The sequence below is a fragment of the Mangifera indica genome, chromosome 1 (assembly GCF_011075055.1).
Source record: "Mangifera indica cultivar Alphonso chromosome 1, CATAS_Mindica_2.1, whole genome shotgun sequence".
Classification (NCBI taxonomy): domain Eukaryota; kingdom Viridiplantae; phylum Streptophyta; class Magnoliopsida; order Sapindales; family Anacardiaceae; genus Mangifera; species Mangifera indica.
The window spans coordinates 2,158,564-2,182,273 of record NC_058137.1 but is presented as its reverse complement, the minus strand read 5'-3'; the positions used below and the strand labels follow the sequence as shown (position 1 = coordinate 2,182,273).

Sequence of the window (23,710 nt, the reverse complement as noted above, 5' to 3'; positions counted from 1 at the left end):
TCACTTGATGACTATATATTCATTAAAGCAGTTGTCAAAAGAAGAAGAATTGCTAGAGATGCTAAAGGAAAAAAAAATGTCACTAAAGAAATTGAAAACTCACCCCAAAGATAAAAAGTTGTTAAAGATAAATTTACCATTCAGTGAGTCGGAATAATCCGAAGAAGGCTCAAATCAAATATGACCCAAATCTAAAATGATAAACTCAAACTTCAACTTGGCTCACATGATGACTATCCATTCATCAAAGCAATTGTCAAAAGAAGAAGAATTGCTAGAGATGCCCCAAAAAAAAGTCACTAATGAAATTGAAAACTCACCCCAAAGATAAGAAGTTGTTAAAAGATAAATTTATCAATGACTTTCCAACAATTTAATCAAGTCAAATAGGGGTTATTGCTACTTGAATTTGACTCTTCAAGCTGAATATCAAACCATACGCAAGCTGGCTTAGATTTACCCCTAAACTAAAACCCACAGTCTCTAAAGGAGAAGGATGAAATCCCAAAAGAAATCCAACTAAATTTTGGTACAAGTAACTACAAACTTTTCTCAAGGGTCCGGAAGGACAACTTTGAGGACAAATGCATGCAAGGATGACGGTGAATGCAAGTGAACTAAGCAAGTATCAAAAAATTTCTATGGACAAGGCAAATTCTAAAAGCCACTATTTACCGGAAACATCACACAACAAACAATCAAAATTTTTTTATAGGTTCCACACAGCAACAACACAACCGCATTAGAGTACCAACTAATGGAAGCAGATAGATTGACACTTATTTATATACATGCATGCAAGAACACGAAATGAACATGGGAAGGGAGTTTTAGATCATAATGCCTCTGCAACTGAGTAATGCACCTCGCTGAGTGCTTGTTTGAGGAAAATGCTGCCACAGTAGGATTTGCGACCACCAATGTCGAAGTCTTTGAAGTCATCAGAAAGCTCTATTACTCTACCACATACGTCCATTGATTTGAAACCCTTGTCAGTACTCCCTGCATTTTTTCGGGATTGCTTCTTGTTTTTGCCACCACCATGTGAAGAGTTGCCTCTCTGCCCTTTCTTTCCATTTTTCTGTTTCTTTCTTTCGTCTTTCCTGAACTTCTGCTGCTTCCTGCCTCTATTAACAGTGTGGGATACTATTGTCGGTGGAGGATCATACACATCAGGAGCCCACTTCACAGTCAGTTTCCTTGGTGGTCCACCCTCTCTCTCTCGGCTGCCTTTCATAGCAGACACAAGCTTCACAGGAATCTGTTAGAAGGATCTCGATAACAAGACAAATTAGAAAACCGAAGTAACAAACAAATCATAATAGACATAGCTGACATGATTTTTTGAGAAGCATAATGAAGGCTAGACCATCTTAAGCCAGGACTAATCAATTTTAATGTAAAATGACAAAAGAGTAATTTATAATAAAATTTCATCAGTTGTATTTTCAAGGCTATGTTGCTCTAAGGATAGTAGAAGCACACAACAATCAAGGTAGTTAGTCTTAGCATAACTGAATTTTTTATGCTTCCACAATGTTGATAAAAAACTTCTTCAATTGATCAATATAACAATCATAAGCCAGATTTCACAAGGCGGATATTACAATTGAGAAAGGAAGGACGTAGCTTTAGCAGAATGTAATCATGAGCAAACAAATTGAATTACAGAGTATCGGGTGCACAATGAATGTCACAATTAATCACCCAATTCAGAAAATTAGCACAATATAATGGAAGAAAAACCAGCACAAGCATGCAACAGAATACCAAAAAAAAAATTCAAATAATTGGGGACTGAAAATTCAATTAAAGCTCTAATGAAATTGGAATACACTCTTTCAACACTAGCAGATAGTCTAAACACTCAAGAATTATATGTTGGATGAGGAAAAAACACCCATCTACAGAAAGCAATGCACACACGAAAATATAATACAAGAATAGAAGGTCACTTGTCTAAACAACAGCCATGCATGCCATCATATCTGAAAAGACAACTCACAGACAAAGATAGCGAGTGAGGGTAGGGGAAGTGAGTAGATTCTTCAGAAAACATTCGCTGCAAGGCTATCTTAAGTTCTTCGTCTTCATCTTGTTCATCAGAAGAAGCAGAATTTGAAATCTTAATGGGCGGAGGAAAACTAGGAGACTTGTGCAAGATCTGAGGACCATATTTAGCCTCATCCAGTTTCAGGGCTTCAAGTCCCTCCTCAACACCAGAGATACCATCTCTGTCAGATGTATTCCGCGTGCAAAAATCCTGAATTTGCAAATATCCACCAAGGTTGTTGTCCAGGCTATTTACTAAATTGCTCAAAGAATCTGATTTCTCCTCACCACACAAAAAGCCAATGTCCATCGATTACAAAGAACCAGTAAGTTTAATACAGAACTGCAAAACAAATACAAAGCTCTCATAAAAATCACTGTAAAACAACATTAGGATACGGAGAAGAAACTGCTTATAGTTTACAATACCCAAAAAGAAATCACACTATTGAGATCTAAGGATCCAATCAACAAAACTATACATAACTTGTGCTTAAATGGCAATATATGCAGATATTAACACTCAAAATATTGATAGATAGCTCATAGTTCAACAAGCAATTTATAAGCCTATAAAGATGTATCAAAACGCTCAGTTACAATTAAATCGCAAATCCAATTAATTTCAGACTTAAAAACGCGAAGTCACAGCTCCAATCCAAACAGTCTATTTTGATCTAAAATCATACGTGACAAATTACAATACATTCCATCAAATCAACCGTTATCCCCAAATTCAAATTAAACCTCATAATAGAAACAATCCAGATATCAAGAAACGAATCACATCCAACATAAATAGCCTTATAAAATGGAGAAGAAATGTACCTCAAAATAACGTCAACGCTAAGCAGGCAAGTAACCTTTCTCAGTCAAACTGAACGCCGACACCTCGTATGGACAATCAAACGAAAAAGAAACCGAAAAGCAAAGCCGATGGATAATTAAAAGGACAGTGAAAAACTAAAACAAATATGAGCTAATGTTAACTAAGATTACCACGGCGATCACTTTTTTCAAGATGTTTCAGACGATGAGAACACAATCCACTACTAAAACGTGACAAAGTAGGTACTAATGACAGCTTATTCGTTTCTGTGAGCTCCGAAGGCATTATGGAGATGCTCTTCGAAACCCTAACACACACAAAACCCTAATATTTGTATCTTGTAGATCAATCAACGACAGCGACGGATCCAAAAAGTAATGGCGAAAGTAACCGAGGAGGAGAGAAACTATTGTTCTAAAGGATGAATAAGTTGAATCCGCCAGTTAACTATGTCAGATATAAGCCATTGACAGAACTGGAAAGAATTGAAAATGAGGGAGCGAGTATTGAGGCGAGAAGCAGAAAGGGATTAGATTGAAGTTTATAAACGGAAGTGAAATAAATGTAGCGCGTCAGTGGATCAAGTCAAGTGCGAAACAGTGGGCGATGGGTGAGACGAAATCACGGACGTACACGTGTAGATCAAGTTTGTACGGATGTCTAATCTGCTCAGATATTTTTGTTCAGTTAGAGCTTTCTTGGGGCCGGGTTTTTGTTTGATTTATTTAATGGCCAAAGGACTATGTCCCACCCAAGGTTTAGCGTTTTCTCAAAAGTCCCCCTTTAACTATGGAAACACCAAACACCCACCTATGACCGGTTAGATTTAACCAAATCCTAATGTCTGAAAATTTTATCTCCTTTTGCCCCCCTAAACTTTAAAAACTAAAATTTTCCTCCACCCTAAGTTTTAAAAAATGGTAGTTTCACCCTAGGGTTTGGTTTTGAAATCTCCGGCGATCTCTCCGACTCCGTCGCCGACGGTCGCTCTCTCCCGAAGCAACCTCTCGTTCTGACGATCTCTTTCCTCCCGTTTGGAGGTCCGATCGACGCCCGGAGACACCGTGGGAGACGAAGAACTTCGTCGGGAAGATGAAGTTCTTCGTCTTCCCAGACGAAGCCGACGCCGTCGTCTTCGTCTCCCACGGCGTCTCTGGGCGCCGATCGGACCTCCAACAGGAGGAAAGAGATCACCGGAACAAAAAGTTGCTTCGGGAGGGAGCGGCCGTCTGCAACAGAGCCGGAGAGGTCGCCGGAGATTTCAAAACCAAACCCTAGGGTGAAACTGCCATTTTTTAAAACTTAGGGTGGGGGAAAATTTTAGTTTTTAAAGTTTAGGGGGGCAAAATATATTCTATTTTAGTTTATTTTTAATATTATAACAAAAATGACGATTTTACCCCTACCACCGTTAGGGTTTGGTTAAATCTAACCGGCCATGGGTGGGTGTTTGGTGTTTTCATAGTTAAAGGGGGGACTTTGAGAAAACGCTAAACCTTGGGTGGGAAATAGTCGTTTGGCCTTATTTAATTTTAGAAATTAAATATAGTTGTTTATACGCTTTTAAAAGTGTCAATCCGACCCGACGGAGTGGGGTGTTATTGACCTGGGTTGGATCTGAATCATAGAACCTGAATTTCATCGTTTATGACATTTTCAACTATTTGGATGTTCTAATATAGTAAGAACAATATTATGTGTATTCATTTTTTATACATAATTTATATACAAAATGATGTGTCATCATGTAATTAGGTGATTTTAAAACATATGTCATCCTAAAAATAAAAAAACATCTAATCATATGATAACACTTCATCTGTGTATATAAATTATGTGTCAAAAATGGATATACATAGTTTTATTGATATAGTAATTATAATATATGTAATGTGTTAAAAGCTGACTTTTATCATTGGAGTTTAATTTAGAGGGAGAAGGTGCGATTTATGTATTCGGAGATGAAAAGGTGTTTGAGACCAAATCTCAAGTGAAAAAATATTTATCACTCCGTATTAGATAATTGGTTTGGGAAACAATTTTTTCAGGCTAAGAGCACTATATTATCACATAGTCTTCAGACTTTTTGATTGAATTTTTTGACGATGACCGATGATCTCCAAGCAATATCTCTTTCTTTTCGACATGTTCTCCTTCCAACCATGCTCTTTTCAACGTTGTGTAGCATCATCATCGACTCGTCTTTGTCTCTAATGAAGATGAATCTCTTCATCCAGAAACAAAGACGAAGACTCTTCATCAACAAAAAGTCTTTGTCTCTGACGAAAACGAGTCGTCTTAGCTGACGAAGACGAGTCATCTTAGTCGACGATGACGTTGCACAACATCCAAAGGTGCATGGCCAAAATAAAGACGCGTCGGAGAGGAAGAGATATTGCTTGGAGAAAATCGATCGTCGTCGAAAAATTCAATCTAAAAAGTTTGAAAACTGTAATACCTTCAGGTATACTCTAGGAACATTTATGTCTTTTTGGTCTTGTTTTGAGATATTTCTAGTTTTAAATATATATGTTCACATGTATATATATATATAATTACAAAAAGATAAAAAGAGAAATATATGTATATATAAATCTATATTAAAATGTATGAATATATATAAAGAGAGAAAAGACAAAAAAAAAAAAAACTTTATGGCTTTTTCATCATCTTCTCCCATCCATTCCAGAAGCTCAACCTTCTTCATGCTGTTTTCTTTTGTTTTGTGAAGAAAAAGGAAGGAATAGAAGAGGTTTTAGAAGACAAAATAAGAAAAGAAAAAAAAAACACTTTAGAAGTCTTAGTAACTAAAATATCTCCTTTTTTCCTTTACCTATGTTTATATATATTAGATTATATGAATATGTTAGTGTGTTTTGGTGTTGATTTAAGGTGGTTTGGTGATCAAAGAAGCAAGACAAAAAGGAGGGAGCCAACTTAATAAAGATTGACTTAAAACAAGGTAAGTAGTATTATTCTTGCTATGTTTTATGTTTTATGTTTTTGGTTCCTTGACTCTATGTTATAAATGATGATTTTGAAGTTGAGAAATAGTGTTTTGCCATTTGGGGTATCTATGTGTGTGATTTTGTTCATGACAGAGAGTTGGATAATATTTACAGTTTTGTTACTGATTTTATCTCACGTTTTGACTATTTTATCTGATGAATCATAAGTGTTATTATAGCTTATTAGAAAGTTCTTTGAATCCTCATTTCAATGATATTAGTTTGTATGAATCAGAGAGCGTTTGAACTATTAAATTGCATGAACAAAAAGACTGTCTTACTAAATAAACAGTGAATATAATTTTTACCACTAATTTCATCTCATGTTTTGACCATCTTATCTAATGAATCATGAGTGTTATTATAGCTTTTTGGAAAGCTCTTTGAATTCTCTTTTCAATGATATATAGCTTGTATGAATTAGAGACCGTTTGTGCTGTTAAATTGCATGAACAAAAGGATTGCCTTATCAAATAAACAGTAAATATAGTTTTTTGCCATTGACTTCATCCTACATTTTAACTACCTTATCTGATGAATTATGAGTGTTGTTATAGCTTGTTGAAAATCTCTTTGAATTCTCTTTTCAATGATATATAGCTTGTATAAATCAGAGACCGTTTAGACTATTAAATTGCATGAATAAAAGAACTGTCTTACCTAATAAACGGTGAATATAGTTTTTTGTTATTGATTTCATCCCATATTTTGACTACCTTATCTAATGAATCATGAGTGTTATTATAGTTTTTTGGAAAGCTCTTTAATCTTCTTTTTAATCACATATAGTTTGTATAAATTAGAGACCGTTTGGATTGTTAAATTGCATGAACAAAAGGATTGTCTTATCAAATAAATAGTAAATATAGTTTTTTTGCCACTGAATTCATCCCATATTTTGACTGTTTTATCTTATGAATCATGAGTGTTGTTATAGTTTCTTGAAAAACTTTTTGAATCATATTTTCAATGATATATAGTTTGTATGAATTAGAGACCATTTGCACTGTTAAATTATATAAATAAAAAGACTACCTTATCAAATGAATAGTCCAATAAACAGTAATTTACAGTTTTTGGAAAGAAAGAAGGAAAAAAAGAAAAGGAGGAGAAAAAGAAAAGGAAGAAAGGAAAGAAAGGAAAGGAAAGAAAGGAGAGAAAAAGAAAAGGAAAAGAAAAGAAAGAAAAATAAAAAAAGGAATTTGGGGCTCAGGATTTAAGGGTCGTCCCAAGAGTATAGTTTGGTGGGTTATGGATAGTTTTAGATGGAAATAAGATTAGTTAGAGATAAAACACACATGCATGCTATGAAGTATAAGCGGACACTTTATGCTACACCGCCCATAGTAGGGCACGTTCGTAGTAGGACATAGACTTACAGTAGAGTCTACTCACAGTAGAACATAATTTAGATTCAGAAATGGTATAATGAGAGAAAGAAAGTACCAAATCTCTGTTGTCAGCTTCCAGAAATTATCAAATAGATACCAGATGGGATAAAGTGTGACCTAAATAGTAAATGATGAACTAGATTATCCCCTCAATTCCTTGAGGAGGTTATGATGTGAGATTGAGTCCCGAAAGTGATTTAGAACAGGAAAAGAGATAGTTTACTTACTTCTTTTCCCTTACTGAGTGTTCTTATCTCTCATTTTCTTTTCTTTTATGATTGCAAGTACAAGTGATCGAAGTAGTTATGAGGTAGGGTCATGTTAGCGAATATAGATCTGGGCTGGAGCAGATTTTCTCTGGTTTATGTTACATGCGTACAATCGTATGTTATTATTGACTTTTGGCCTTCTTCAAATGGTTGTATAATTGTATATGATTACTCTATGTTTTTTAAATGCTTTTCAGATGAGTTTTCATATATGATACATACATCTTTTGTTCGCTTCCAAATTTTCAGTTTTCTTAAAATAATTTTTGAACATTTTTAGTGACGAGTTCATTTTAAAAATTAGTTTTAAAATAATCGCTCTAGATATTAAATTGTAACATTTCTCCTTCAGAGGGTAGTACTTCTGGGGAGGGATGTTACAAAAATCCTAGGAAAAAAATGTTATTTTTGAAAACTCGGATTGAAGAAAAATTATTAGCTTTTAGGATTTATGAGGAAAAATAAAATTAAATTTAAGTTATTTTTAATATTAAATATAAAATGATGATTTTGCCCTTCAAATTAACAGACTTAATTGCTTATGGGTGGGTAAATGAAAATTTCAAAATTAACAAAGGAAAACTTAGGAAAACAATATACTTTGGATGGGAATAAGTCCTTTGGCCATCTTTAAAACATATATAGTAAAATTGGACCAATCAATTTATAATATCAACAATATTTTATATATGTAACAACAAAAGACTTATTCCCACCCAAGATATAGTGAAATTTTAATTTTCATCCTTTAACTTTCAAAAAGTTAAGACACCCACTTATAAATATTTTTTTTTTTAATATTAGTTAAGGTTGAGGTTAAAATTGTTATTTACTAAAAAAATTGAAGTTCCCCCACCCTCAACCTAAAGTTTCTAACTTTTGAAAAGTAGTCATTTCTCTCTCAAATTTAGGGTTTTTTCCTCTTCTTTCCTTTGACCATTGGTAACTTCCTCTTCTTTCTTTACTATTAACGAAAGAAGACTTACAAATTGAGATGTTGATGACCGATAAACAAAGATGATAAATCTTTGTTTTCATCGAATCTCATTGGATAACCAAAATTGGCTTTAAACAAAACTTTCATTTTTTGATTCGTCTCCTTCTGAAGCCAAATAGATGAAAAATGGAGTTGATTAACATTGTCCAACATTGATTTGATGAAAATGAAGATTTATCGTTTCTGTTCTTTGTCATCAAAGTCTCGGTTTGTAAGTTTTCTTTGTCGGTAGTAGAGAAAGAAGAGGAACTTGTCAGTGGCTGAAGATGGTGATTAGAGGAAATAAGAGGAAAAATCTTAGGTTTGGGGGAAAATTATTACTTTTTAAAATTTAAAAACTTTGGACGAAGAAAAATTATAATATTTTTAAATCTAGGAAGAAAAATATAATAAAACTTTAATTTAAAATTTTTTTTAAGTAAATAATTATTTTATCTCAACTTTAATTGTAATTTTTAATTGAAAATAATTTATAGATGTATATTTGAGTTTTAAAAAATTAGAAGTCGAGAACTGAAGATTTTGTCATACCTTTGGTGGGATAAATATGGTATAAAAATAAATTTATAATAAGAGACGTAATGACGATCCCACCTGTTTAACTATCAACGGCTATAAATACTCTACGGTCGAGGCCACACAAACGGTATAAAGTACGCGTAGCACCACAGAAGTTCAAATTTAACATTCCCTCGCTTGCGCCAGCCAAAACCAACACATGCACACGCTCACACGCAAGGTCGCTCTCAACAAGTTCAATCCAACTGGTGCCCACACCAACACTTAACCTTCTCAAATCTAACCACCGCCCAACTCAACCCACCACAACTTCTTTCTTCCCCAAAAATCCCAGGAAACAGCCAAGTTTTGCTCCCCAAACCTAAATTTTATCTTATGTTTTCAAAAATTATTTCAATTTATTCAAACCCTAAGTTCAAACTATGAAAAAGCCTCACATTTCCAGCTCTCTAGATCGACCATGGCTTCTCCCACTGGTTTCAATCTCTGTTCTCTCAGTTATAATTATTCTCACGGTATCTTTGAGTCACGGTAAATTTTCTCCGAGTTCAGAGTTCACGGATGCTGACCAGATTTTAGGAGAGCAATTGAGGCAACGGTCATTGCCGAGACTTGCTTATTTGATATCGGGGACGAAAGGTGATGGTGTACGTGTGAAGCGGTTGTTGCAAGCGGTGTATCATCCGTTAAATTACTACGTGTTGCATCTTGATCTGGAAGCTTTGGATAGCGAGAGGCTTGAGCTCGCAAAGTATGTTAAATCGGAGATTGCGATGAGAGTTTTCAAGAACGTGATGGTGATTGGTAAAGCTGATTTGATTACTTATAAGGGTCCCACCATGATTGCGTCCACGCTTCACGCTGTAGCTATTTTGTTGAAGCAAGCTAAGGATTGGGATTGGTTTATTAATTTAAGTGCATCGGATTATCCTCTCATGCCACAAGACGGTAACCAATTTTGCTGTTCTCTGTTTTGATGATTATTTTTGTGGTGTTTGTTAATTTTTTATTTCGATATGTTAATAGCATTTAAGTAGTATTATGTGAAGTCTTATTTGGTTGAGTGGAGGTGTTGATACTTAGTGATTGGGTATTTTTGTCATACAAGCATGTGCGTAGTATTGCATAAAATTATTTTATTCTTATTCAAAACTATTTTATCCTTACTTGGTGATCTACAAAATCGTGTCACTGATCAGATCTGGGCTGCCTGGTTCATCTGCGTATTGCCTGATGAGAAGTTAAATATAATGAAACTGTTGGCTGTTATTTTTAATCACCACACCTTTTGCTTAGATTTGATGGGCTATAAACGAGTTTATAATATAGTGGTGATTAAGAAAAAGGGGAGCTAAAAATTTGAGTTATTGAACTTGGTTGTTAAGCAATTTTCCATAAGCATGTGAAGCAGACAACCTAGGATTGATATCCTATTGAAGAGTTTATGAAGCAAGGGCGATGAATAGGAGTAAAGAGAGCAAGCAATTTTATTTTTTTGAACTTGGCCACTAAGTAATTAGCTAGTAATCATGTAAAGCAGGCATTTCAGATTTGATTAGTGACATTAAGTGTCTATATATCAAATACTGTTAATTTTGCTCCTTAAATTGCTGAAAACCCAGGTAGCTTAATTTTTGGCCTTTTTAGATCCATCAGAAATTTGTGAAGGATTTATTGCATAAATAGCAGAAACACAAAAGGAGTTTTTCTGAGCATATTGTAGATTGAGAGTTAATTTAATAGTTGGAAATAGGATGCTATAAATCCTAATTTTACCAGACATGGTTAATTAAATAGTTCGAAATAACATGATATAAATGCTAATTGTACCACACATTTTTCAGTGTTGTCCAAGTAAAAAGATGCTGAATTATGCCTGGGATAGAATGCAAGCTAGTCCCTTGACAAGTATAAGTTCTTGCTTCTCTTCTTTTTACTGGCCTCAGTTTGGAGGAGGTCAACACTTCCTAGTTAGTTTTGAGGAGGGGCATTATATTTTAGTTCATATACGTGTTAAGAATTGTAGTATTTAAATACTTGTATATGATTGCCAGTTGTGCTGAACTCTTATTTTGCTTCGGATTTCAGATATTTTGCACATCTTTGCATTCTTACCTAGGGACCTGAACTTCCTTGAACACTCAAGTAGCATTGGTTGGAAAGAGTGAGAATTTATACTTTCTGTTAAACATTTCTCTTTTCGTATCAGAGAGAATAGGTTGATTACTGTTTATTCTGTTGAATGCTTACAGGTATCAGAGAGCAAGGCCCATCATCATAGATCCAGGCTTGTATCATTTAAAGAAATCTGGAGTTTTTTGGGCAAAAGAAAAAAGGTCCATCCCAGCTTCCTTCAAGTTATTCATGGGTAATATTTTTACTTTAGCTTTAATTTTAAGTCTTGTTAAATCTATATTATCTCTCATTCTCTGTGTAGTTTCCTGTTTCTGTGTGAGCATTTGCAAGTTGGATTTATAAATTCTGATTATAACTTGTAAATAGATTTATAGATATAAATTGATATTGGGCTATCACGGATCTCTCCAGAACTGCATTTAGTTAATGAATCCTGTTAGCAGATATAGATAATTATGAAAAATTTCAACTCTAGTTTTTGAGCCATAGATTATTGTTCATTGAAATACAGAATAAATCTTTGGTTGGCCAATTCAAAGGAACACAGCTTCTTGTATTTGTTTTTCTGAAATATTTGGGATATACAAGAGCTTGCTTTGCAGTTCACCTATATAGCATTACCATTGAGCTCCAGCCGCTTTCTAGAACTATTTGCTAGATATTAGAATTGTATTGTATTCAAGGAAGCCTGTAGCACGTGCTGCTGCCTGCTATGTTATTAGAACACTGAGTCAACCTTGCATTACAGTGTGCTGTTAGAAGATAATTTCCATGTTTGATCTCCCTAAGTTGGGTCATGATTTCTAATATTTGGTGTCACAATTTGATCTTGTAGAAGACTTCAATCCATAAATTGTGTTTTGATTAGTTTGTCATGAGTATTCCCTAGTGTTCCTTTATCCTTGAAGTAGAAAGTAAGATCTTCTAAATATAGTGATGCATAGGTTGCTTTGATGTTTTAGTTATATGATACCTCGGATTTTTAACTTCTAAGTTTGCAGGGTCTGGATGGGTGGTACTGACAAAATCGTTTCTTGAATTCTGTGTGTGGGGATGGGATAATCTCCCTCGTACTCTCCTAATGTACTATACAAATTTCTTGTCCTCCCCTGAGGGTTACTTCCACACTGTCATCTGCAACCATAAAGATTACCAGAACACTACTGTAAACCATGATTTGCATTATATAAAGTGGGATAATCCTCCCAAGCAGCACCCAGTGACACTAACACTAAAACATTTTGAAGACATGGTTCAAAGTGGTGCCCCATTTGCTCGAAAGTTTGCCAAGGATGACCCAGTGCTTAATAGAATTGATGCGAAGCTCTTGAAGAGATCAAATAATCGGTTTACTCCTGGTGGCTGGTGTGTGGGCAATTCCTTTCTAGGTAAAGATCCTTGTGTAGTCTATGGAAATCCATATGCTGTGAAACCAACTGTAAATTCTAAGAGGTTAGAGAAGCTAATGGTTAAACTTCTTGATACAGAAACTTTTAGATCTAAGCAATGTAAATAGTTTTGTAACCCCTAAATTTTCTTTCCCTCTAATTTACCACCTCATTATGTTGGTTTGTGCATTGTTGGCATTTCTATTTTACAGTTTGTGATTGTGAATCTTGTCAAATCTAGGAGCGTTAATGCGTGCTTTTCTCTCAAAAGCTGCAACTTCACCATAGTTCATTGAGGGTGCAAATGAAAGGTATGCATAAAGTTGTACTGGAAAAGAATTGAAATAAAAAAACTGTTAAATTTATAAAATATATGAAAGTCTTAATGTGCTTAATTTAGATAAAATTAACTGGTTAATTATATAATAAAGAATAAAAATTATGGAATTCCTCTTAACATTTGGCAGAGTCAGATGAAATTTTAAATTCATTTGAAATTTGTTTTATTAATAATAAACTAAAACCAGAACTTTTACTCTTTAGAGTGACACGTGGTAATCCGAGGGACCATAAGTTAAGGGCAATTTCGTCTGAATGTTCAAAATTTTCTACTGCAGCCACTAGTTTATGTTTCGCGGGAACATACTCCTGTTGTTTCGAAAAAGCCCTTGGATTTTCTATTTTTTATTAGGTTTTTCTATTTCAGTTTATACTTTATGAACATAAGTACAGACTGCAAGAGGCGTTCTTATCTTCATCTTTTAAAATTTAAAATAATGAAATTCTTTACTTTGTGTCTTCGAATTTGAAAATTTTGACTTGTATTGTGTAAAATTCCTTAGTGTCATTTTGTTGGTCTCACGACAGACTTGGCAAAATCTGTTCATCGTTCATATTTTATCTAAATTATAATTGGTTGTTATTTTCTTAGGAAGTCAATTTTATTCTTAGTGAATTAATGAGTGATTGCGTTGATGAGAAATAGCAAGTAGTCAACCATTGCTTCAGAAACTAACAGCCACACGGAGTTGTTGCGCATTTGAGCAAGGCTTGTGGAGGATTCGCATTCTAAAGTGAAAGCCTGAATAAAGTTTGATTGAGGAATGGTATCAAATTATGCTTCCTGGTCAATATTTTGATTTACACTGCATAAAGTATATTTGATCATAGCTTGTATAATGTTTTGATAATTTATCTCAGCGACATTGCGAACAGAATTTAAAGCTTCGTTGGTATCATCTATATGGTTTATGCAGCTGTTGACCATAACTAGAAAAATCAGAGGATAAAGTTGACCTCTCCTTTGCTTAAGGATAGCTACGAGGCATGATGGTGACAGGTGTTCAGAGGATGTTCACAGTGCCTGCCTTCATAAACTATCTATTTGGGACAATCCTATCACAGCTTCATTGTGTCACACAGATATTGTGACTGCTAAGACACCTGTAACAGAATGATTTAGCTTTCAATCATGAGAATGCTAGTAATGGTATTGTTGATGGTAAAAATATTAGTGGCTCACAGACAATGCTTTTTCTTTCCCCACATTGTTCCTATTTAACAGTGGGCGCATGGAGTACCTATAATTTAAGTAGAATAGCTTCTAAGTTTGTGCTATGAAACTTATATGTATGTTTCTGTTTTATCTTTAACACCCACCCCTTACACCAATTTTTTCTTCTTTAAGTTGTGACTTCAAATTTTCATTCTTTTGTACCTTTTCTCTTAATGAAAAAATAATAATAATAGTGCATCAGAGAAGAGGAGGATTTCATGAGTTATTGGAGGGTTGTGCCACTTTAGTGTTATAGGTAAACTCTTATATTAAGTTAGATTCAAACTTTCTATTATTTAGTGAATTTGGTGCTATCTTGATGTCCTGGGTGGAATCAAAAGATCAAGGTACATTATAGTTTCAGTGGATCATCCATTTTTTTAATTACTGTTATAAATTTCATTTGCTTTATTAGCATCTAAATTTTTTGTTTTGTTTTTGTCAGTTTGTAAGATATTGGTGAGCAAGGAAAGCACCATATATATTGAGGTATGTTTCTCTGTACATGTGACAAGTGAAAAATAAGGAATCAGGAAAATGTTTAGAATTTTTTACTTTCATGTATTAACGGTTCAAGTTACATTGTGGTTTCCCTATCCCAATATGTATAAAAAACACTGGGAACCGATTTTGAGATGTAATGAGAGTGAGAATGTCTGGTGCTAAAGAATCTTTTACTTTCATGTATTAACATTTCAAGTTACATTGTGGTATCCCCATCCCAATATGTATAAAAAACATTGGGAACTGATTTTGAGATGTTGTGAGATTGAGAATGTCTGGTGCTAAAGAATATTCTGTGCTATTGACTTCTCAAATTATTCAAAAGTTTTAGTTGCATATCTTTCCTTTCTGTGAACATAGAGGTCTAGTTGTATAAATTTGACTAGAAGTAGTATAAATATGACTCAACATAGACTTATATTGTTTAGAAAATTGGCTCTAGAGTACCAACTTTAACACTCTCATGGGTCAAGATAATCCAAGAAGACCTTAGAGTTAAGTAGGAAGGACAAGTGAAGCTATACTACGATAATAAGTCAGCCATCAACATATCTCACAATCCGATATAACATGATTGAATGAAGCATGTAGAAGTGGATGAACACTTTATAAAAGAAAAACTTGAGAGTGGTCTGATTTGCAAGCTTTACGTTCCATCAAAAAGACAAGTTGTCAATGTTCTTAAAAAGGTGTAGCTGGTCATATGTTCTAGAAGATTATAGGTATGCTAGGAATGAAAAACATTTATCCATCAGTTTGAAGGGGAGTGTTAAAGTATTACAGATTTAATGAAGTTTTTGTTAGAATATTTCAAATTTAATGGAATTTTTTTATTTTTAGGAGATTTCCCCTAGAATCCGGTTATTGCTAGGCTATTAGATATTATATATTTGTTTAATTTCCCTTTCCAATGTAATCTGCCATTAGGATCCTTGATCTGGTGCCATTACGATTACTGATTTGGTGTCATTAGTATCCTGGATTTGGCATCATTAAGATTCCTATTTTGGTGTATTTGGTTTGACTATTTATAGTCTGACTCTTTGATGTAATCATTGATTCCAATAATAGAAATCTGCAGATAGCACCTGGAATCGTAACATAACTCACCCCAATTCTGATGGTCCAAGTATGCTCTTTTCCGAAGCACCATCCGTCATGGTCTGAAAAATCTGATGGTGAGGAATCTGCAGCTGCTTAATAATGGTAATGCCCTTTCCGAAGCACTTACCTCAGTGCTTGTATTGGTCCAAGTATGTATCTTTCATATTTGATTTCAGCTGGTTGAAAGTCAAAAACATTGTTGCTGTCCTATTTTATGTCTGGCTGATCTATTTTCGAAATGTAAACTGATCTTATCACAAGATCTAGAATGCAGTTGAATTAGTTTGGAAGTTTGACTTGAACATAATTCAGAGATTCTCTTTCATACTCATGCAGCACCTACATAATTTATGTTACAAATAAGTATTGAATCAGTCACCGTAGTCCAACAGCCTACTCTACAGCATCTGCATTTGTTGTTTATTGTAGATGGTTGATTTTATACCATGGCTAGCTTGCCTATGCCTTTCTGCATGTTATACTACAAAAGTTTAGGCTAACTTGGTCTCCTGAATCTTTAGACTAGTTCTCATGCTAGGATTGAGATTGAGATTGAGATTTCTGAGGACGGCCGAGCCGCTGTGTTGCGGCTTCAATGGGTATGAGTACCTATTTTTGTCTGCCTCAAATAACTTTCATTTTCCGCACCCAGAACTCCTAATTGGTTATCATCACATTGGCAGTCAGTGCGCCTATTTCATAGAAGGGCGATGCTTACATTCTGAAGTCTATGAGGTGCTACGGAGTGCCAGAAAGCAGACGATTCACTTGAAGTTCTTCAGTTCACTCGTCATGGCATCCGAAGGCATCTGGAAACTTTCTCAAAAGAGTGCAGCATAAAATGGGTGCATGTATCAGTAATTCTATAGTAGTCGTACTATTAAAATTTATAATTAGAGAATCATTATTGACAACCTGGTTATGTATCAAACAAGTTCATTGGGGATGCTCTCTGAATTCTACTTCCAATTATTATTATTATTTTTAATTGATTTTATTAGAGGTTTCGTAAGTAATGTCATCTACGGGATTTGAGCATAACTGCATGCACAAAACTTATTACAAATTCGGGTATAAAAAATAATGTCTTTATATAATAAAATATTATTTACTTTTAGGACTTGTCTAAAGGATTGGGCTGATTTGCTAGTAAATGCCACAAATTCAATGGGATACCACTTGCAATTTTGTGAGTTGTGCCAAGGGCTTTAGTGTTCGGCTGACATGTTCAATAAAAACATGATAGGTGAAGTAGCTCGAAACTTATTAAGACATGACTCAGAAAAATTTGGGTTGTGCTGTGGCCTAGTGGGACCTGCAAGGCCTGCCCTTGGCACCGTGGGCTTTTTTAATTTGGCCTGGCACCATGGCTGTGTCTACGTCCAGCACAACAAATTGTTCTATTATTATGGATTAAATGATTTGGCGTATACTAGGCATTCTTTCTTAGGGTTTTCAAGTTATCTTTTTCCCTGATCAAACTACAACTTTTGTTTTTGAGTTATTCACAATAATATATATTTTTTAAAATTTTCTATGCAATTTAATTAATCTTCGTTAAGAAACATCAACATAGACAAATACAATGGTGTAACGCATGGGTTTGACATTATAGATATGAGCTTAAGTCAATGCAAGTCAAGTTTGATAAATTTAAAACAAAATAATATTATTTTGACTCCAAGTTATATAACAAAATGACGTTTTCTATTGCTTACATAGTATACATTGATAAAGAACAATATTGTTTTGAATAGATAAAATATTAATTGTTTTCGAAAATTACTTATAAATCTATTAAACCAACCATTCTCTTTATGACCATTTATTTTGTATTTGAATAAACCAAAATAACAAGCAAATTTGAGTTAACTTTACTCAAATACACCATATTCGTACTCATACTATGAATTGCGAGAGATCATAAACGTAAGGCAAACCTGTAGAGTAGATGATTGATATGAAGGCAGAGTGGCCCATAAACACCAAATATCGGAGGGGAGGCGACGCGGGATATGGAGAGTGGAGAAACCGCCAAAAGGGAGCGTGAGAGAAGAGCGAAATTTTATATATATGTAAAATATTGCCATGCAAAATAAAGGAGAGTGAGGAGGGAGAGGGAAGGAGGGGGGAGCATACCGGACCGGGAAAAAGGATAATTTGGTCGGGACTATTCGACTATTCAATTCTACAACAAAGCACAACAACAAACTTTTATTTTTTAATTATTTCTAACATTCTTTTTTACCTTGATTTCTTTCATTTTCATTTAATAATTTATTCAATTTTGTGTTTACCTATGCAGACCAAAACATAATATATATATTTATATATATAAAGAATATTTTCTACTTGAATTTTTCCACGCAAGAGGACAGCCACAACAACACTAATAGTATCTTTTTCTTAACCGGAGCATTTCATTTGAAAGAAAGCTTATTAGTTAAGAAACTAAATATACTTCCTTCGCTCAACCCTAAAAAGCAATAAAACAAAAAGACTCCATTGAGAAAGAACAAACAATTTTTATTTATTTATTAATAATTTTATTAAAAAAATATATATATATATAAAGCCACTCACTCTCCAGCTACTTCCTTTATTTTTACTTCTCATCCTCTTCTTTCTTTATCTTTCTCTTCACTCTCTCTCTCTCTCTCTGCAACTCTCTCTTGCATATGTGTTGATGTAATTCTCCACTATATTATCTCACAAAAATATAAAAACCCATCAACCTTTTACAAAAGGAAGCAAGAAAGATCGAGAACCAATATGGTATTTCCCTCCATACCAGCTGCTTATCTTGATCCAGCCAACTGGCAACAAGTAAGGGTTTTTTTTTTCCTTCTTTCTGCTCTTCATTTGTGTTCTACAAGTAGTTTCTTTGCCAAAAAAGCTAAATTCAAAAGATAAATATTCTTGTTACTTTTGTTATATCTTGTTGAATATACCAGATATGGGATTAATTTTTGTTTTTCCCTTTTTTGTGTTTTGCTTTTGTTAATTTTACAGCAACCAAATCACCAACCGGGAGCAAATAGCGGTGCAAATACTACTCATCAGTTTGCTGCTCCTCCTCCTCCACCACTACCACCACCTCCACAGCCTCATGGGAGTAGTGGTGGCGGGTCAATCCGGCCAGGATCGATGGCAGATCGAGCTCGGATGGCTAACATACCGATGCCGGAAACAGCACTGAAATGTCCACGATGTGAATCAACCAACACTAAATTTTGCTACTTCAATAACTACAGCCTCTCCCAGCCTCGCCACTTCTGCAAAACTTGTAGACGCTACTGGACAAGGGGTGGCGCCCTGAGAAGTGTTCCAGTGGGAGGCGGCTGTAGAAGGAATAAAAGAAGCAAAGGAAGCAGCTCAAAAAGTCCAGTTAGTAATGATCGCCCAACTGGGTCTGGTTCCACAAGCACAATGTCTTCTAATAGCGGAACCAGCGATATTTTAGGTCTCGGACCGCAGGTTCCTCCACTGCGGTTTATGAGTACTCCTCTTCATCATCTCACAACCGAATTCACTGGTGGCCATGATATTGGCATGAATTATGGTTCAATTTCTGCTCCAACTCTAGGAGCTACAAATGACATGAATTTTCACATTGGTAGTGCGTTAGCTAGTGGTGCCGATGGTGTCGGTAGTGCGGCTTCTGGTTCTCTTTTATCATCTTTAGGTGGCCTAGATCAGTGGCGCTTGCATCAAGCTCAGCAATTTCCATTTTTGGGTGGGTTGGATTCTTCTTCTTCTTCAGTATTATACCCATTTGAAAGTGGTGTTGAGCTATCTGGCTATGGAAATGGTGGGGCTCAGGTCCGGCCTAAGCTTAATTCTACTTCTGGGGTTAACGTTTCGCAGTTGGCTTCGGTGAAAATGGAGGACAACAATGAGATGAATTTGTCAAGACAATTCTTGGGGATTCAAGGAAATGAACAATACTGGAATACTGCTACTGCATGGACAGATTTTTCTAGTTTTAGCTCTTCTTCAACCAGCAATGCCTTATAGATTTGGTCTCTTGCCGTGGGAATTAACTAGACGGCTGGTGAAGTTTCGTTTTTTTTTTTTTTTGTTTTTCTTTTGTTTATTACTTATTGTAGCTTCGACTAAAGAATATTATCAAGACAAAGTTACTTTTAAGTTTCAACTCCATAGACGATGGATGTTTTCAAATCCTAATACTTCAAGATGGAGATCGGGGGCTTAGTTTCTTCAATATCAACTTTAAACCCTAGAATTGGTAGCTCTTTTTCTTCTGTTTATTTCCTTTTGAAGTCAGTTTTAGGTCGCAATGTATGTTTGTGTTTGCAATAGTGAGTGAATGAAATGGAGTTTTATGTACCACATCTATATTTCAGTTGAAACTCTTTGTTTTTTCTCATAAGGAGCCTGTTGGCCTTCAATTATCCACCATTTTTATCAGATTTCCAGAAATGAAGATTCATTTTATATGTTTGTATTATAAAGTTCAATATAATTTTTGAGTTAAGGATGGATCGATGCCTCCTTATGAAAAGTTCTCTTCGAAAAGAAAAAAATATTCTTGCGGTTAATTAAATTTGGAATATATATAAGGGCATGGTCAAATGCAGAACCCAAAATTTTAAAGCTCTCTGTGTTGATTGGATATATACCATCTTGAAGTTAAAAAAATCTCAGCTTGAATCATTTCATACTTGGCAGTTTATTTTGTTAAATCACTTGTTTTCAACGCCTAGAAAGGTGGTAATTAACTTGCTTATGATTTAAAGCAATCTTGGCTGATATGGAGATTTTACCTGCCAACAGGAAAAAGCCCCCAAGATTTGATTTACATACATATTTCTAGTTTCTTAGTCTTGTGAACATACAGTACTTTGTTAAGATATATAGAGTCTGAAACCAAGCAATAATCTCTTTATCAAAGAAGGCAGCCATATCTGACTTCAGTGCAATCATAAACAAGCCTAGGGAGAGCGAAATAATTAAAGAGAAAACACTCTTCGATCCTTATTAAGTATAGATAATGAAAGAGATCAAAAAGAAGATTTTTTTTTTGTTTTAATACAAGATCTGGGTCAAAGACCCAAAAATACACAAGAAATATAAACATTAATTTAAATCTAGAACTCCGAAATAATCCTTGCAATTTTATTAGTGGATCTTGATAAAATGCCAACGAATCTAAAGCAAAATTGGATATCCAATTAGCAGTTTTATTTACTTTCCGAAATATATACAAAAACCTCACTTGTTAATTCTCATGAAACATAGTATTGATATTGCTGAGGAATTTAGCAAGAGAACCTGTACTCCGATACACAGAATAATAATGCACCAAATGTAACAAAGAGAAGACCTTTAATTTCTTGAGTAAACTGTTTTTAATTTCTTGCCATTTTCTCCATGAATGAGAATGAGAAGGATGAACAGAACAAGTGTACTTTACTCTTCGATTGTGTGGAAAAAAAGGAAAAAAATGAAGAAATCCACCTAGAGCTTATTGACTTACAAATCTCCATAAGAAACCAATTGTTTACGATGCATGTGTATTTAATTACTATTATTATCATTGCATGTTTAACGAAAGAGACCATTAATTTTTTTTTTATTATATAGTAATGGATTTTCATAATGATAATAATAATAACAATAAAGAGAATGATTTTGTAATAATATGAAAAATGTACTCATGTTTTTCCATATCATGAATCATGAGAACCCATAGCTAATAAAATATAATAAGCTTCTCAAAAGACTCTAAAATGCTCCTCATTTCCCAAACCAAATCAATCAACTTGGTGTTCAAAAACTATTAACAGAGAATTCTTTTTTTTTTTTTAAATTTAGACCCTTTTTTTAAATTAAATTAACTGTTCTTATAATTATTATTTTAATATTAAAATATTATAAAAAAATTTGAAGACCTATTGTTTTACTTAAAATAAATAACCCTATTTGCTACAGCGGTCAAGGAAGAATTCTATTCTATTCTATTCTATTCTTTTCTCTTCTTTTCTCTTCTCTTCTCTTCTCTCCTCTCGAAGTTTGTTGCAGAAGAATGGTTCATAACATAAAAGACTGCAAAGGCCAGAGTCAAAGACATAGATTACTAACACTCATTGCTCAGTGAATGAATTGTGTTGAATGTCTGATATCCTTTATCCTTTTTGACGCGCGTGAGCGCGTGTTCTTGTCACGATTAACTAGAAGACAAAGTACACTTCTGTCAGTATTACGTGGACCTCAGGTTGAGAGAACAAGCCAAGCGGCACGCGATTTAGAGCTGTCCAAATATATTAGACTCCATTACTTTAGATTTAAATTTTAATATTATATTAAAAATATATTAAATTTATAAATATAAAAATTAAAATTTATATTATATAAAATTAATTAATTAATTTGAATTAAAATTTAATTATTTATATTTATATTTCACTTATTTATATTATTTTTATAAATAAGATATACAATTTTTAGCCTCCAGCAAAAGCTTCGTAGGATTCTGGAACTAGTCTTCCATGCATTGCATTACAGAGAAACTTGTTTCTCATTTGGTCATGCTTCTGACACATTACATCTCTGTGTTTGGTCCGATTTAACAGAAACCGACTTGACTTCAGAGCATGAAGGCCCAGCCTCGAAATTTTCCAGGGGAAAAAAATATGGTTTTCCAGTCAAAGAAAATTCCTTTGATTTAACAGCCGTTTGGACGATTTGCTGGAGTATCTTAATTAATTAGTTGACTAGTTTATGAAGGAAAGACATTTTGGAGTTTTTCTGTCTTGTACAGTTCGGCTGTCATTCTAATATAAGATAAATGGGAATATTATTATTATCTTGTTACCGACTTTTGTATTATTCTCACCCAAAACATAAAATAAAATAAATAAATAAATAAAAATTATGATTAAAAAAAGACTTTTGATTTAGATGTCAAAAGATGAAGAAGAAACTTCTTTTTATATTATACCAACCTACGGAGGACATTCTTTCATTGCCTCCTACTTTTGCTGGGTTCATTAATCATGATTGGCAGATTAAATGTTTATTATATCGTATGTTAAAATTTTAATTTTTTATCTTATTTATTATAACATATAATAGAATATGATTTTTTAAAATAAAATTAAAAAACTAATTATTACATCATTAGCTTGAAAAATATTAAAACATTCTTTCATAATTTAAAATTTTTATATATACCTTTACCATGTCATTATTTTTTTATTAAAATGGATCGGTGTATTCAGTGGTGAATCTAGAGATATAATATAGAGAGATTAAAATTAAATAAAAATAAAAATATAAAAAGTTAATTAAAAAATGATGAAATTTATAAAGAGTCAGTGTGAAATTTTAAAAATTATTTTAATATTTTAATATATTAAACTAGTAATTTTTTAAGACTAAAGGGGTATTAAAATACTCAATTTTCATATAAAGGGGTAACTCAAATTTCTCAGACCAAGAGTGGTTAGGTGACTCACTTTGACCCCTCTTAGGTTTGTCATTGTATCGATCTATATCAGTAATATGTATTATATTATATTATAGAATATGTCTATTATATTATACTAATTTAATACATTTTAAGATATATATCGTTTTTTATATTTATCGTATCGTATCATAAGATATGTATTGTGTATTGTAAGTTACCAATAGCCATGTCATGACTAAATTTCCCCCACCTTAATTTTCTTGGTAAATATTTGCAAAGGTTACTTTACTAAGTAAAACTTAAAGACTAATAATTTTCTACCATGTTTTTCTCCTCTAATTGATACAATCAGCGGAGAAAATTTAGTAAAGTGTTTGCTGAAAGTTGGACAAATTGTTCATCAATAGGGCTAATGTTTTTCCAAGAGGTAGAAGCAAAAAAGCCAAATGCATGCATGAAAAATAGTTAGAATTAACTTAAATTAAATTAATGATTAAATAATAATAAAATAGAAAAAAAATCC

At 33.7% G+C, this 23,710-nt stretch overlaps 3 protein-coding genes across 3 annotated transcripts; 2 read left to right on the top strand and 1 right to left on the bottom strand.

Annotated features, from left to right (window-relative positions):
• Positions 1–655: 655 nt before the first annotated feature.
• Positions 656–3,407, bottom strand: LOC123225863. The gene is made up of 3 exons (XM_044650175.1): positions 2,881–3,407; positions 2,006–2,395; positions 656–1,261 (listed from the first exon to the last, which is right to left on the bottom strand). Exons 2-3 carry the CDS (start codon positions 2,360–2,362, stop codon positions 836–838), a joined length of 783 nt encoding a protein of 260 aa, XP_044506110.1. The 5' UTR covers positions 2,363–2,395; positions 2,881–3,407; the 3' UTR covers positions 656–835.
• A 5,838-nt stretch (positions 3,408–9,245) lies between these two features.
• On the top strand, positions 9,246–12,778 carry LOC123221434 (beta-glucuronosyltransferase GlcAT14C). The gene is made up of 4 exons (XM_044644291.1): positions 9,246–10,013; positions 11,154–11,229; positions 11,318–11,433; positions 12,203–12,778. Exons 1-4 carry the CDS (start codon positions 9,488–9,490, stop codon positions 12,715–12,717), a joined length of 1,233 nt encoding a protein of 410 aa, XP_044500226.1. The 5' UTR covers positions 9,246–9,487; the 3' UTR covers positions 12,718–12,778.
• A 5,597-nt stretch (positions 12,779–18,375) lies between these two features.
• LOC123229621 (dof zinc finger protein DOF5.1-like) lies at positions 18,376–20,142 on the top strand. The gene is made up of 2 exons (XM_044655546.1): positions 18,376–18,578; positions 18,765–20,142. Exons 1-2 carry the CDS (start codon positions 18,525–18,527, stop codon positions 19,767–19,769), a joined length of 1,059 nt encoding a protein of 352 aa, XP_044511481.1. The 5' UTR covers positions 18,376–18,524; the 3' UTR covers positions 19,770–20,142.
• Positions 20,143–23,710: the final 3,568 nt, after the last annotated feature.

Bases quoted from the DNA above. Each gene is read 5' to 3' on its own strand.
- LOC123225863 (XM_044650175.1), bottom strand. From the start codon at position 2,362: ATGGACATTGGCTTTTTGTGTGGTGAGGAGAAATCAGATTCTTTGAGC. The intron at 1,262-2,005 runs GTGAGTTGTCTT...TCCTTCTAACAG, and splicing joins CTCACTCGCTATCTTTGTCT to ATTCCTGTGAAGCTTGTGTC.
- LOC123221434 (XM_044644291.1), top strand. From the start codon at position 9,488: ATGAAAAAGCCTCACATTTCCAGCTCTCTAGATCGACCATGGCTTCTC. The intron at 11,230-11,317 runs GTGAGAATTTAT...GAATGCTTACAG, and splicing joins AGTAGCATTGGTTGGAAAGA to GTATCAGAGAGCAAGGCCCA. The intron at 11,434-12,202 runs GTAATATTTTTA...CTAAGTTTGCAG, and splicing joins TTCCTTCAAGTTATTCATGG to GGTCTGGATGGGTGGTACTG.
- LOC123229621 (XM_044655546.1), top strand. From the start codon at position 18,525: ATGGTATTTCCCTCCATACCAGCTGCTTATCTTGATCCAGCCAACTGG. The intron at 18,579-18,764 runs GTAAGGGTTTTT...TTAATTTTACAG, and splicing joins ATCCAGCCAACTGGCAACAA to CAACCAAATCACCAACCGGG.